This window comes from Balaenoptera musculus, chromosome 11 (genome assembly GCF_009873245.2).
Source record: "Balaenoptera musculus isolate JJ_BM4_2016_0621 chromosome 11, mBalMus1.pri.v3, whole genome shotgun sequence".
In the NCBI taxonomy this organism is placed as follows: Eukaryota; Metazoa; Chordata; class Mammalia; order Artiodactyla; family Balaenopteridae; genus Balaenoptera; species Balaenoptera musculus.
The window spans coordinates 29935996-29951587 of NC_045795.1; the positions used below are offsets into that span (position 1 = coordinate 29935996).

Here is a 15592-nt window from a genome sequence, read left to right on the forward strand (position 1 = left end):
CTGAAATCAGGGATTCAAACAATCACCTTTTTAAAAAAAACTGGAACAATAATATTACATATAGAGTAAGGTGTGCACGGACTTTATCCTGTAGGATAGTCACTGAAAAGCTTTAAGCAGAAGTGTTGGAGAATCAGTTTTCAGGCTTACTTTGGGGGATGTGGGAAGATGGGGAGGGCAGAGGAGGGAAAGCTCCTAGAAATCAACTAGGAGGAGCCAACTGGTGACATTCCGGGTAAGACAGACTGGAGGCCTGGGCTAAGGCAGTGACAGTGAAATGTGGGGAGAGGGGTAGGAAGGACTTTAGGACATACTTAGTAGGTAAAATAAGTGGGATTGACTATAAAAATGACCATCTTGCATTTATTTTAAAGTTTTATTTTTTTTATTTTTTATTTTTTAAAATTTATTAATTTTATTTATTTATTTTTGGCTGCGCTGGGTCTTCGCTGCGGTGAGTGGGCTTCTCTTTGTGGTGGCTTCTCTTGTTGCAGAGCACGGGCTCTAGGCATGTGGGCTTCAGTAGTTGTGTCATGCAGGCTCAGTAGTTGTGGCTTGCTGGCTCTAGAGCACAGGCTCAGTAATTGTGGCTCATGGGCTTAGTTGCTCCGCGGCATGTGGGATCTTCCCGGACCAGGGATCGAACCTGTGTCCCCTGCATTGGCAGGCAGATTCTCAACCACTGGCCACCAGGGAAGCCCAGAAGTTTTATTTTTTAATTGATATTTATATAGCCCTCACTTAGTGGGCCCTTAAATGTAGGTGCTATCATTACCCTAATTTGATAGCTGGGGAAACTGAGGATTGGAGAGGTTAAGGAACTTGCCCAAGGTCACACATCTAGCAAATCACTGTTAAATAAGAACTCCCAGCCGTGATCTAATTAAGCCTCAACCATTTATACATTCTTCCTAAAAATGTATTCTCAGTCATCCTAAACATTAGGACAGTTTATCTCCATACTGAGTGTGGAAAATTGCCTCAAGTCCAATAGACTTTAAAATAAATGCATTGATTAAATCAGCTGGGCAGCCCCACCCTTAACACCAGGCCAGCCACTTTGCTGAAAAGACCCCCAGGGGGCTCAGGCTCCTTCTTCCTCCCTTGGGACTTAACCTCATTGCTGGCTCTGGTTTGAAATCCAACAACAGAAAATGAATGCTGTTTTCAATAACTAAATAGGGTTTGGACTTTGCCTGGGAGATCCAGAGGGGAAAGTCCACGATGAAGTTAACATTTTCCCTTCTAGAAGTAATACCCGCATGCACGCAGGAGTCCTTGCTTCCATCAAGGCCAGTAGGGAATTGGAAACTGAAACAATGCGGAGGATGGATAGCCAGCCTGGTGGGTGGAGGCGTGCAGGGTTGGGCTGGGCTGGGCCTGGAGGCCTGGGGTCCACTCCTGGATCTGCCAGTGATGCACTGTGACCCCTCGAACCAGTCCCTTTCTTGCTCTCGGCCTCCATTCCCTCCCCTGTGAAAGGATGACCCTTCACGGTCTTCTTAGCCAGGCTCCCTCAATCCCCGTCCAGCGGTGCCTTTGGGGGGCTGTTTCTCTAACTCAGGGCTCTCTAATCTACATCCCCAACAGGACCAAGGGGGCCCATGAGACCACCCCCCCCCCCCCCCCCCCCCGGAATTGTATGCCCATGTGTACAGGTAGATTCTTCCAGAGGAGGGCCATCATCAGATTCTGGAAAATTTCCATGATCCGAATCAGGCTAAGCTGTGCAGGACATAGACGCTGCCTCATCACTTCTCTCTCCACCTGTCCTGAGCTCTGCTTCATCTGGTCCAGGTCCCTCTGGACTGCAGTGTGTGTAGGAGGTTTCACTAAGTGCATTCCTGACCTGTCAGTGACCGTACGGTCCGCCATGCCCCGGTAGCAGAACCTCAAAACTCTTAAAATGCACAACTCCAGAAGGGCACCAAGGTGGGCCCCTAGTGATGAGACCATCAACCATTGCAGAGCCCCCAGGAGTGTCCTTTAGGTGCCTTTGTATGGATCAGACCGGGACAGGTGCCATAATTACCTCCCAGGAAATGTCAGCAAACCTGTGCTTCAGCCCTGCAAAGGCTCTTCTGCCCACAGCAAAGCCACCCACCTCGGCTGGCTTCCCACCAACTCTAGCTGGGAGGTCGGTCAGGTGGCCCATGTCCAGAGGCCCCAGGAGGAGGGCAGCCTGGCCTTCTGGTCCTCTAGGGGGCAGCAAAACCCCCGTTTCTGTTCCACAAACGCTGGTCGGCATGTGTTTCTCATCACACTGCTGTTTGTAAAAGCTGCCAGAGAGCCAAGAAATTGTGGGAGCCTTTTTCCCCTTAGCTTTATTTTTTAAAGGAAGAAACCCACATACAAACACTCCAGCAATCTTTTTAAAAGATCACATTTGGTTCCACAAAGCATTTGGTGTCAAAGTGAGGAATCTAGGAAATCTCAAGAAGTTTCCAAATGAGACGAACTTCCATCCTTCTCCTTAGACTGACCCAGTTAATGCTCCACAGGGAAGCGTCGGGATTATTGCTGACATGCTGCCTTTACCTTTCATCCTCGTCCTGTGGAATGGCCCGAGTTAATGGGATCCAGAAGTGAGAGTCAGGAGACCAAAGTCCGGCCACCTTTCTACACAGTGCTTGTTGTATGAACTTGGCCAAGCGTCACGCCCTCTCAGACCCTCCCCATTCCCTCATCTCTGAAACTACATAGTCTCTAAGATGCCTTTCAGCAGAAGGTCTATGATTCCACGAATTTTTCAAAGTGCTTTCCCAGAGCTGGTTGCGGTTTGAAATAAACAGTGATAAAAATTCAGGGGAGTGAACGGATAGAGTCTAGTTACATGTCTTGTCATTTAGTCAGTCAACTATCACGCGAGTATTAACAGTGTTCAGAGCCATACCAGAATTGGAAGACACTTTGAATTCATTATTTTAAGAAATGTTTATGGATATCTCACGATAGTAAAAATCACAAAGTTTCTTCTGATCCTCTGGGAGGTGGAGAAGCAGCCTCAGTACCAAGGACAGGATGGCATTGTGGCTGAAAGTACAGTAAGTCCCCTACATATGGACGAGTTCTGTTCTGAGAGCCTGTTCCTAAGTCCAATTTGTTCATAAGTCCAACAAAGTTAGCCTAGGTACCCAACTAACACAATCGGCTATATAGTACTGTACTGTAATGGGTTTATAATACTTTTCACACAAATAATACGTAAAAAACAAACAAACACAAAAAATAAAGAAAACATTTTTAATCTTACAGTACAGTACTTGAAAAATACAGTAGTACAGTACAACAGCTGGTGCTTCTTAGCGGTACCAGCTACATCACTGCTGCTTTTACGCTTGCTTCCAGACATCCGGGGCTTGAAATAAAGATACTGTACTACTGTACTCTCTACAGTACTGTACAGTAAAGTACACAAAAGCACAACCACTTGTAGAGGATGCATGCACGTGACAGTGTATGCCAGACACGTGAACTAACTTACGTGATTGGACATGCGAATGCACGTTTGCATCTTTGAAAGTTTGCAGCTTGAAGGTTCGTATGTAGGGGACTTACTGTATGGGCTTTGGAGTGAGAATGCCTTGGGTTCTAATCTGAACCACCAGGTTGTGCTACACCGAAGTAACAAATTGACCACAAAATCTCAGTAGCTTAACAGAATACAGGTTTATTTCTCACTCATGCAGAGTCTGAGTGGGTAGTGTGGCCCTCTTCCATTCTGTAGCTTTTGAAATACATTTCTTCCAAGACTCCTTCAGCAGGGAAAGAGGGAGGAGAAGGAGCATGCAAAATATTTTTAAAGCCCAGGGTTATGAGTGGTTACATCACTTCTCTTCCCATACTATTGGTCAGAATCCAGTCATGTGACCCCAACCTATCTGAGAGGGAGGAGCTGGGAAATGCAGAGAGGCACATGGATATTTAATGAGCATGTGTGGTCTCTGCTGCAGATAAATTACTCATTCCATCTCTGATCTTTAATTCTCACATCTATAAACTGATGACCGTCATGTTGATCTCGAGGGACTATTATTGAAGATGATACTGCTTAACCTAGTGCTTGACATAGAGTCAGAGCTCATTATGTGGCAGCTTGAAGAGCTAGAGCGGTCAGTGCCTCTTCTGTGACCATCTCCCAGGTTTAATCATAAAAACAATTGGTGAGCTTAGGTCTTAAATCCACAGATGCCAGTGGTTGTCTTTTTATGAATAAGCCAGACCCCATCCACCTCCAAGGATCATTTGTTTAAGTAGCAGGGACAAGACAAGGCAAGCACACAGTTCAGGAGCAGAAAAGTCAGAAGCATTAATCTGCTTCTCCAGTGAGGGTTTGGTGAGGTGAGGAAGCAGGAATAACAGAGGAGGGAGAGAGGGGACGTCCTTCCACTTTTCAGCTTATTTGAAAACGGAGGGTCAACACTCAGGCTGCCAGAAGAGCCCCTGGAATCAGCAGAGGTCACCCCATGAGGACAAGATGACTGTTTCTCTTTTTCTCCAGTGTATCCCCAATGCCAGGGACAGGGCTTGGCCCCTGGTAGGTGCTTACTGCATGTTGGTTTAGTTGCATGGAGTCCTTTTGTTCAGGGGCGTGGTGGCCTATGGTTAGTCAGTGAGACGTCTTTTGGGACTCTAAGCCAATCAGAGCATTTCCATCTGCAATCATATCTTATTTTTTTTTGCTACTATTTACAAAAAAAAATTGTTTTGATGAGTGGCCAACTGTTTTACTTCCCAGAATGAAGCTTAAGTGCATATCTAAAATGAATGCATTTGAAATAAGATATCTTAAAAACAGAGTGGGGAGAAATTTTCATTATTGAGAGCAGGGGTTGGCCAACTTTCCTGGAAAGAGCCGGGGAGCATTTCTGACTTTGTGGCCGTAGAGTCTTAGCAGAGTAAAAGCAGCCGTAGACAACATGTAAATAAATGGATGTGGCTGTGTTTTATTTGTGAAAGATGAAATTTGAATTTCATATTATTTTCACATGTCACAAAATAATATACTTCTTTTGATTTTTTTCAATTATTTAAAAGTGTACAAAGTATTCTTAGCTCATGGGAGGTACATAAACAAATGTTGAGCTGGATTTGGCCCATAGGCCATCATTTGCTCACCCTTGAGTGAGAGAAATTGCCCATCTCTTTGATTGTCACCAGATGACATCACAATCTTATTTCAAAGATGTTTCTATAAATGAAGCACTATTTGTTAGCCTTTTAGAGAAACAGAATGTACCCTGGAACCCACTTATTTGCATATTTAAAATGCAGTGTAAATATGGAGCTAAAATAAAAGCACTTAACATCCTGTACAGTAGCTGCCCCAAATCTAGTTACCAAACTCTGTAAGATTAATATTTGAAGACACACTTCCCACAAGGACAGTCTTCAAGTGGGACATTACACTATAAAGTCAAATCTCAATGAATCATAGTGCTTAGAAAACAGGACGGCACTCGCATGGTCTCCCTGAACACATGGCCCTTTTTTGCCTGTCTTGGATTTGCTACCACCCAATCATGTTTGGCCCACACTGGCCATGAAGAAATGGTCAGATTAGTGGAAGTCTGATCAAATGATGGCATAAATTAAAAAAACCCCAACAAACCCAAAGGAAAAATGCATTATCTAGGCCCTTCTCTCTTTACATTATTACCTTATCAAGCAAAAACAAGGAGCACTTGGTATACATTAAAATAATTTAAGGCATTCCATTTTAAGAGCATGCCAGATTCTATGTGAGAAAGCCAAAATAGGGATGGATGATCCTAAATTCCCTTGTCTTGGAAGATTAACCTAGCATCCTGCAGGAACGATTGCTTTGTACCCCAAGTCAGAGCAGATGAACTGATGATTCCCAGGGTATTCAGGAAACTATGTGTGCAGAACCTGTGCAGAGCGCCCCCTCCTGGTGGTTTAGGGGAGTTCCTCCATGGTGCTCAGCCCAGCTCCAGGGGGTGTTTGGGAGCTTGGAGGGTAAACAGCAGAGTCAGTGAGAGGCCACAAGACACGGAACTTAAGGACTGGGCTTCCAGAGTGAAACTGCCTGGGTTGGACTCCTGGGTCTGCCACGTGGCCATGTGAACTTAGACGAATTGCTTAGCTTCTCTGTGTCTCGTTTGTCTTCTGTGGGAAATGAGGCTAATGACAATACCAATGAAATTGTGAGGAGTAAATGATGAAACTGCGAAGGGGTTAGAGCAGTGTCTGGCACGTAGTGGACACAGTACAAGCTAGCTTTTGCTGATATTGGAGAAGTGATGTGATGGCGTGGGAGGATCACTGCTTCAGTGCCCCAAAACTGGGTTCTCAGGGCCCCTCCACTATTTATTACCCATGAGCCCTCAAATAGCCATTTAACTTCTCTGGTCTCCAGTTGCTTCCCCATAAAATGAGGACGATAATGCCTCCATATCTGACTCTTGGCAGAGGGCTGGACCCAGTGACTTTCCGTGGACTCGTGCAATGGCAGTATCTGAAATTTAACAGCCACCTAATGTGGCCCAAGAGTGGGCGGTCCTAGCTAATGGTCAGTGGAGAAGCCAAAAAATGAAAGAACACAAATACTTGTTACAGGCATTTTGGTTCAAGTTATTTAAAACATTAAACCAAAAAAAAAAAGGATTTTGCATTTTAAACATAAAGTAGCCAAATAGTTCGCGGCCCACACTATTCACCCAGAGATCACAAAGGTCCACATACTTGGTGATAATGATGACCAAGCAATTGTCCCCCGTCTCCTCCCACCCTTGCCTGGCCATCCATGTAAAATGTTTGTGAAATAATATTTTTTGAAAATTAGAATGGCTTGTTTTGATGGTGCCAGTGGGGTCAAAGCAAGTTTGCCTCGTTTGGTGTCAAGGCCAGTAGGAAAGAGCCCTAACCCCAGTTTGCCTCTTATATTCTTCTGGCTTCAAAATGAAAGAATGAGTGAGGGAGAGGTGCTGGGTCATTGCAAATATATCTCCACGCCTGGAAAGAAAACAATTGTAAACGCTCATCCCACTGATGTAGCCTGGTAGTTTCTGCATCTTATTCCTGCACACAAATAAGAAGAATATTTCAGAAGAGGACCATGGGTAGCATTCCTTTCAAGAGATGATTTCGAGGCCTCAGTGCCAAGGTGCCTAGCACCTCCTTGCCCCCAGAATTAGCTCCATGCAGCTAGGATTATAATCGCAGGCCTGGCAGTGGATAGTTATTTTAACATGGGTTGGGGAAAAGTCTGGGACCCCACCTGATGCAGAGGTGAACTCATTCAGAATTTTGACTAAGGCCTGGGCGTTGCTGCATCATTGTTGGTGGTCCCAGGAAGAGAATACACCCTGGACCCTCTGAGTGGTGCTCTGGTTCTCTGCCCACAGACTGCGTTCCTGGACAGTTCTCCACACCTCACTGGACTCTAGTTTCCTCTGTCATTGAACTAGAGATGCAAGTGCCCACCCTCCCTAGAGGATGGGTTGGAAAAACCCCAAAAGATTTGTAGATCCTGCTAGAAACAAGAGTGTTGTCATCGTGAGGTGATGGGAAGGGGCTCTCCCTTAAAGGACCTCCGAGTTCTCACTGACCCTAGAACACTGATCTTGCATTCCAGGTACCCCAGACTGGCTGCGAAGCACCGGGAATCCAACACAGCGGGCATCGACATCTTCTCCAAGTTCTCCGCCTACATCAAAAACACAAAGCAGCAGAGCAATGCTGGTAAGTGGTTCCCTTCTACCCAGAGCCCCTGGTGGCACTGTCCCCTGCCCAGGGCATCTTCAGACACTCAGTCCAGAGAAGCACCTGGAATCAGTGCTTTTATTCACTCACCCTGAGGCCCCCTTGATGCAGGAGAGTGGGTAGTAGATCTTCCTTTCTGGCCAGTGCAGGAGAAGCGGCCAGTGAGCCTTATTGTGGCATTGGAAGAGGGATGCAGTTGTGTTCTGAGCCTGCCTTAGTGCACATCATGATACACTGCACACAGGGTCCTGCCTCGGCCGTACTACTGTCTGTTTGTCCCCAGTTCATGACCCTGCTGCGCTCACAGGAAGTCCTGTTTGGAACAACACATTGCAGCTTCCTTCTGGTCCCTGAAAGACTTCTCAGGGGGTTGACCAGAGCCCATGGTGAGACAGGGCAGTCACCATGGTGGTACATGCTCAAGGTAGAGCCCGGCCCTCTGCATTCCCCACCCACGGCAAGTGCAGAGGTTCTGGGAAGCCTCTTCTCCAAGCTTGGCTCATCCTCTGCCCGGCCCTTAATTTCTAGCATTGGCCATAGAACTCAGACTTGGTTCTCTTGTGGTGCCTCTCAGAGGGGTTTGAGCTCCTCATTTAAGCTGCAATTTTAGTCCCTCATTTGACTTGGTCCTTTAAGCATGAGCTGAAGCAATTTGAATAGAACTGTCACACTGAGCATGTGTAACTTCAGAACAGTGTTAGTTCCTGTGAGGAGAAGGAAGAGGGATGAGGAAGTTTGCTTGCCCTCCAAGTAGGAGGATGGAGGCCAGTGCTGAGCCAGGCAGAGCAAGGGCATCACGAAAACTTCGTGAGTGAGTGAGTGAATGAATGGTGATTGGTTGAACGGCACTTCTTGAGTCTTCACGAATGAACAAGGAACTGAATGTCTATCAGATGAACACACAATGGATCCTGAAACAAGGTGGTCCATTTGTTTGGACCACCTTGGAGCTAACTGCTCCAGGAGCTCAGAAGAGAAAGGCATCTCTTTGGACCATAGTGACCAGGAAAGGCAGCCAGGATGAACTTTTGGCAGGAACAGTGGTGTGGTGGGAAGTAAATGATTCAGTAACAGCTGCTGTGGACCTGGATTGTGCCAGGCACAGAACTAGATTCTAGAAAAAGAACTAGAAAAAGACACCCAGTCTTCAAGGCCTGACTGGTACAGAAGAAAAAGCTTAAGTTCACAAAAATAACAAGACAAGAGGTAAATGGTGGCTTCATCAAAGGGAGTCTGAAGAGCTGAATAGCTGCCCTATGAGAGGAGGAAAGAGTATCTGCCAAAGGGGTTCAAGAGTAGGAAGGATTCACCTTTGGGTCATTTGAGAAAATTTCCTGAAGCGGTTTCAACTGGGTGGTAAAGATCCAGGGAGAGTCAGTTGGCTGGGAACATAGGATGGAAGACGTGGGGAGGGTGAGAAAACTCCAGTGACAGAGACCAGGAGAAGCATCTGGAGTCTGCAGTGCCAGCTGGGGGACTGGATTTTATCCTGTGGGCAAGGCAGTCATTAGAGGTGCATGAAGAGGCACTACAGGGAGAGTGGCCTTTTAGGGACAAGAAGAAGGAGAAGCATGAGGGAAATCTTTTAAATTTACTCAGTGCTTTTGCTTCATTGCTGTTTGCAGCCTGTGGTGTGTTGAGTCTGTATCCACCTGGGACCTCAGAGTGTGACCTTGTTTGGAAATAGAGTCTTTGCAGATGTCATTAGGTTAACGGTCTCGAGATGAGATGATACTGGTTTAGTGTGCTCCCTAAATCCAATGACTGGTGTCCTTAGAAGAAGAAAAGCGGACACACAGAGATGCGGGTGGGGGCATGTGAAGACAGAGCAGGGATTACAGTGCTGCAGCCACAAGCCAAGGACCGCTTGGGGCCACTAGAAGCTGAAAGAGGCAAGGAAGCATCCCCCCAGAGCCTTGGGAGGGTACGTAGCCCTGTGACGCCTTGATTTGGATTTCTGGTCTCCAGAACTGGGAGAGGAGAGATTTCTGTTGTTTTAAGCCACCCGGTTTGTGGTCCTTTGTGGTGGCAGCCCTAGGTGGCTAATGCAGCCCTCACAGCCATCGATCGTGTGAAAGGCAACCCCTGCCCTTGCCCTGCTGCAGACACAGAAGCAATGGGACGACAGTGGCTTGTCCTCGCCCCCAGGGGCTAAGCTGGCTCTCAACTCCAGTTTTCAGATTCCACATCCAGGGTCCTTTCAGCCGCAGATATCTTCCTTCATAGTCATTGAAGCGCCAGCAGAAAGATTGTCTTAGCCGAGCCTTCCAGACTTCTCAGGTTGTGAGTGGTATTTACATATGAGCCGTATTTACAGTTCTCCTGCCCCCAAAGCCAAAGCAACCACTGAACATCATGTATCAGTCTCTCATAAACTGAACACTCTGCAATTTTCATTGTTTCCGCTTCTTCTGTTTCCCCCTGTTTTTCTCTGTGATGGGTTTTGCGCTTGTGACTCCTTCTCCCCTAAAACTCATTTGCACATTTCAACGTGCCAGTGTTTCTCTTGTCCCCAGTTGCCTGTCCCCCAGATCACGGTCCTCTGTGCTGTTCTCTCCCACCTTTTAACAAGACACCAAGTTCTTCCTTCAGTGTGACTATAGCTCCCCCTCCCACCCGCTTCGCTTTTCTTCCCCAAGCCCACACCCTCAGTCATGCTCAGCTGGTCAGCTGGCTCCGCAAGTTCTTAGGCTCAGCCAGCCAGCACCCGGAGCTCCGGTGGGCCCGTCCTTGCACGGAGAACAGCATTCCTCTCGCGCTGGGCTTCGAGAGCTGGCACCGTGGCCCCACCCCCACCCAGCCGCCGGCCCGTGAGACCATCCACACCCTGTCTCTGCTTTGTCCGAGCTCTGTACTCGCTCTGTACTCGCAGGTCGCTGCAACGGCATCAACATCAGCCCCCAGGCTTCCCCTGACAGCCTTCTGCATCTTCAGCTCTGCGTTTGTTTTTCCAACGTCCTTTCTTCAGACTGTCCCTTCTGTGTTTTCAATTTTTTTTTTTTCTCTTGAGCAGAGCCCTCCCTCCACATAATACCCCAGCACCCTCCACCCGGCCCCCCAACACCCTGACTGTCTTCTTGGTCCTTTTCTGCCCTTTCAACAACAAAGCGTGGAAACACCCCACACTGTGACCTGGTTCTACATGATGGATCAATTCTCCACTCCCACGGTGGATACAGAAACCACCATTCAAAATTCCCCTGTTGTTCACAAATCCTCAAAAATGACCCCAGCTACTGGAACTCACGACCCCATCCTGGAGGAGCCATCCACAGCTAGCACCCAAGGGAGCTGTTCGTTAGTTAGTACATTCAGTCATTCATTTATTCATTCAACAAACACAGATTACACGAAGTGGATCCAAGTCTGAGCTAATGTTTAAAGGGTGTTTCTTGTGTGCCAGGCACTGGGCTGTGTTCTGGAGTTGCCAAGACAAATGAGACAACATCATTGTCTTCGATAAACTAACCATCGACAGGGGACCGTGAAACATACAAACATGCAGTTACTGACCTGGGTTTGAATCCCAGATCTGCCACTTATAGCTGTAACACTTTGCCTGAGAGACTTCTTCTCTCTGAGCCTCCGTTTCTGCATCTGTAAAACATACTTAGTAATGCTTTCAATTTCATCAATCTGACAAATAAGGCCATTAATAGCATCTCCAAGGTTAGTCATGCAGAGTCATTTATTTATAAGTTAATGCATGTAAATCCTTTAGCACACTGCCTGACACATCATAAATGCTCTTTTAATGTTAACTTTGATTATTACTAGAGCAAAAATGAGACACACACGAATATTGACATCAGAAACTGCTGCTTCAGCTCTTACTTTCTGACCCCTAACCAGCACTTCCAAATCTCCCACTCATTTAGTCTCTTTTCTACTTGTTTAATTTTGTTTCCCATTTTCTTGGTGCGTTTTCCTCCTCTCCAAAGTACACAGTTGCTCCCTTGGTCCATGGATGCGGAATCTGCAGATTCAGAGGGCTGACTGTCCTGTGCCACTTTATAAAAGGGACTTGAGTATCTGTGGATTTTTGATACCCAAGGGAGTTTGTGAGTGAGAAGAAGAGCTCTAGGGATGACACCCAAGGATCACCCACATCTGTGGAATCAGAAGGATCTGAGGGAGCGGAGCCAGGGAGGAAGATTAAGAAGGACTAGCAAGTGAGGAAGGGGGCAGGGGGTTGTGGGGATCGTGAAGACAAGGAAGAAAACCTTTACGAAAAAGATCGATCTATGATGTAAGACACTGCCCAGGTCATGGGACGCTTTGCCTTTTGTGTTCAGCTTTCTGGACTTGTCCTCAGGCATCCTTCTCCGACTGCTCCTCTCATTTGCATCAGCCCATAACTCAGACCCTACTCAACAGGAGAGTCAGGCTGACCAGGAGCACAGGCCCTTCTCGCTTGGAACTCGGAGGTGCAGCGACAGACCAAGAAACCACATGGCCCGAGGAAGGGCGTCTTGGAGACGGGAGAGAGCAGCCCTGCATTTAGATTTGGCTGCAGGAGTCCCTGCTCTGGGCCCCGCACATTCCTGTTTCAATCTTGCAAGGAAAGGTTTTGTCATTTGTTGAGTCTTGAAGGTTTATAGAGTTCTGAAGCAGAAGGATGTGGGGGAGGGCGCGAGCGTCATCCGTCCCACCTTTGGCATGTCCGGTAACAAGCTTGGAGTTAGCCGTGCTCAGCTCTGCCCTGCATCCTGCATCCTGCATCCTGCCTCTGCCTGGCAGAGGCCACTTTCAGCCATGCTGGTGGCCCCATCTCTAATGTCCTCCCTCTCTCTCTGCGAGTACCCATCCTGGCACTTCTCCGTTCACCTTCCGCAGAGATGCCACCATGGCACACAGACCCCAGGCGACCCACGACCGGGCAGCAGTCCCCAGACTCAGCAGTTCCGGCTCCCCTTGCTTCCCAACCGCACAACTTGCTCAGCGCTCTGCCCGCTGGGATGTCAGTTTGGCTTCTAGGGTGTATCCCTTCCCTCGAGGGGTTTCTTTGACACCCTACTTTACCTTGTCACTCCCACTCTTCTCTGTCATCTTGCAAGAGGACCTGGGCTTTTCTCTCTGAATATCCATCTTGTATTTTGCATTTTTTACCCTCAAGCTGCTGTTTGAACAGACTCTTAAAAACCTCTGCCAAACCCCTCGGCTTTCAAGAAACTCATTTTAGCTATTTACTCTAATCCGGGCATAAATACTATATTTTACTTTCTTTTCCCTCAACCTCTCTTTTTCCTTCTGCTTCAATCCTATCCATTCTACTGGTTTATTTCACTTTTTGTACATATTGCAGGGTCCAGGCAGTTAACAAATGGATCTCATGTGTGTTTTTAGTTCTCTACTCTTATTCGCTATTTTTAAAGTCCTTTTTTAATTCCTCCAGCCCTATCACGTGTCCCTAGATATAGTTAATATCCCTGCCCACGGGACCATCTCATTTTTGGCTTGTGTCTCATTCTCATGTACTTTCCCCCATTTTCCATCACCGTTCCTTTATCCTTTGCACAAGCCCATGTCCACGGGGCTCTCGTCCCCTGCTAAGAGGTCTAAAAAGTCCCAAACCCCTCTGTTTGTATCTAATCCATAGATCATATGTGGCCTCGTGGCTTTTCCTTCCTACATTTGCATATTCCTTTTTCACACATCTGACGCAGGCTGCCTGTACCACCTATTTCTGTGCTAAGTGGTGTTTTTCCCAATTCGGATGATTTTGGTCTTTCAACGCTCCCTCGAAATTCCCTCATCTCATCCCCCCTCAAGTCTGGCTTTCTCTCTTATTTCCGCCTCTGTATGCATCGGTCTTGGGGGCTTTCTTTCTAATTTTAAAATGTATACTCCACTTGTCCCAGAACAGCTTTATAGCCACTCACAGGGGCACGTAAAGCTCTGCAAGGCAACATACCCTAGAAGGAGGTGAGAAAGAAAAACAAGGCGGGTCATAAAACGGGCTCAGGGCGAGCAAGACAGGAAAGGCAGCTCCCAGAGCCCCGTTGCTGAACGCAGACGGCAGACCACGAGACCCTGGTCAAGATGAAAGCAAACCAGCCTCCCAGGAGAATGACAAGTATTCCTGATTTGGGGCTTGAGTCGTAGTCATAGAGGAGCTATTATTGTCATCTTCTTTGTCCATTCCCTCCTGTGACTCCCCTTCCTGTTCTCCTGGAGCCCAGGCCCGCTGACTTCATGCGAGTGTGACTTCTCCGTCTTCACCCCGCCCTTTGGCTGCACCCCTCCCCGCCCGTCTCCTCTTCAGCCCTCACTACACCTGAAATCCATTTTCTTCTTTTTCCTCGTCATCTTCTCTAGAGACCCATGAGACCTCCCTGCAGCCTCAGGCCTGTGTCACCAACTTTCCTGCCTCCTTTCTGTTATTTCCAAGACTAGGAGCAGCTTGCCTAGGCCTATTTCTCTCTCTGTCTTTTTTAATCTCCTTCATAGACAGACTCTTTTTTTTTAAGTTTCTTTTTAAGTTTTTTTTTTTTTTTTTTGATTTGGACGAATTTTAAAGTCTTTATTGAATTTGTTACAATATTCCTTCTGTTTTCTGTTTTGGTTTTTTGGCCACGAGACATGTGGATCTTAGCTCTCCGAACAGGGATCAAACCCTCACCCCCTGCACTGAGAGGCGAAGTCTTAACCATTGGACCACCAGGGAAGTCCCCCATAGACAGATTCTTTTTTTTTAATTTTTTTTTTTTAATTTTTATTTTTTGGCTGCGTTGGGTCTTCGTTGCTGTGTGCGGGCTCTCTCTGGTTGCGGCGAGTGGGGGCTACTCTTCGTTGCGGTGCGCAGGCTTCTCATTGCGGTGGCTTCTCTTGTTGTGGAGCACGGGCGCTAGGCGCGCGGGCTTCAGTAGTTGTGGCACATGGGCTCAGTAGTTGTGGCTCGTGGGCTCTAGAGCGCAGGCTCAGTCATTGTGGCTCATGGGCCGAGTTGCTCCGCGGCATGTGGGATCTTCCCGGACCAGGGCTCAAACCCTTGTCCCCTGCATTGGCAGGCATTTTCTTAACCACTGTGCCACCAGGGCAGCCCCATAGACAGATTCTTAAATCCACACTCTGTAGTTCCATTTATTCAGTTTCCATGCAACCCAATCAAGGATGGCCTAGACCAACCTTCGTAAGTGTCATCAGTGGTGCACGTGGGGCTAAATCCAACAGGCATTTAATTAATTAATTAACTAATTAATTAGTTTATTTATTAATTTATTTTTAGTATAGTTGATTTACAATGTTGTGTTAGTGTCTGGTGTACAGCAAAGTGATTCAGATATATATATGTATATATATCCATTCTTTTTCAGGTTCTTTTCCATCACAGGTTATTACAAGATGTTGAATATAGTTCCCTGTAGGTCCTTGTTGGTTATCTGTTTTATATATAGTAGTGTGTACTTGTTAATCCCGAACTCCCAATTTAGCCCTCCCCCTCCCTTTTTTTAATTGACACATAACCTTGTATTAGTTTCAGGTAGACAACATTATCATTCAATATTTGTATTCATTGCAAAATGATCACCACAACAAGTCTAGTTAACATCCATCACTACACACAGTTACAAAATTTTTTTCTTGTGATGAGAACTTTTAAGATCTACTCTTTTAGCAACTTTCAAATATGCAATACGGTATATTATTAACTATAGTCGCCATGTTGTACATTACATTCCCAGGGCTTACTTATTTTATAACCGGAAGTTTATAGCTTTTGACCCCCTTCACCCATTATGCTTGCTCCCCAACCCCTGCCTTAGGCAACCACCAATCTGTTCTCTGTTATCTATGAGCTCTGTTTTTTGTTTGTTTTGTTTTTAGATTCCACATATAAGTGAGATCATACAGTATTTGTCTTTCT

The 15592-nt window shown here is 46.7% G+C and overlaps 1 protein-coding gene across 1 annotated transcript in view; it reads left to right on the forward strand.

The window, feature by feature from the left end:
- LOC118903774 (chloride intracellular channel protein 5) overlaps positions 1 to 15592 on the forward strand; it is a 107808-nt gene that overhangs the window by 59715 nt on the left and 32501 nt on the right. The window contains exon 4 of the mRNA XM_036869200.1: positions 7598 to 7704. Coding sequence (XP_036725095.1) covers positions 7598 to 7704 — 107 coding nt within the window. The remainder of the gene's footprint in view (positions 1 to 7597; positions 7705 to 15592) is intronic.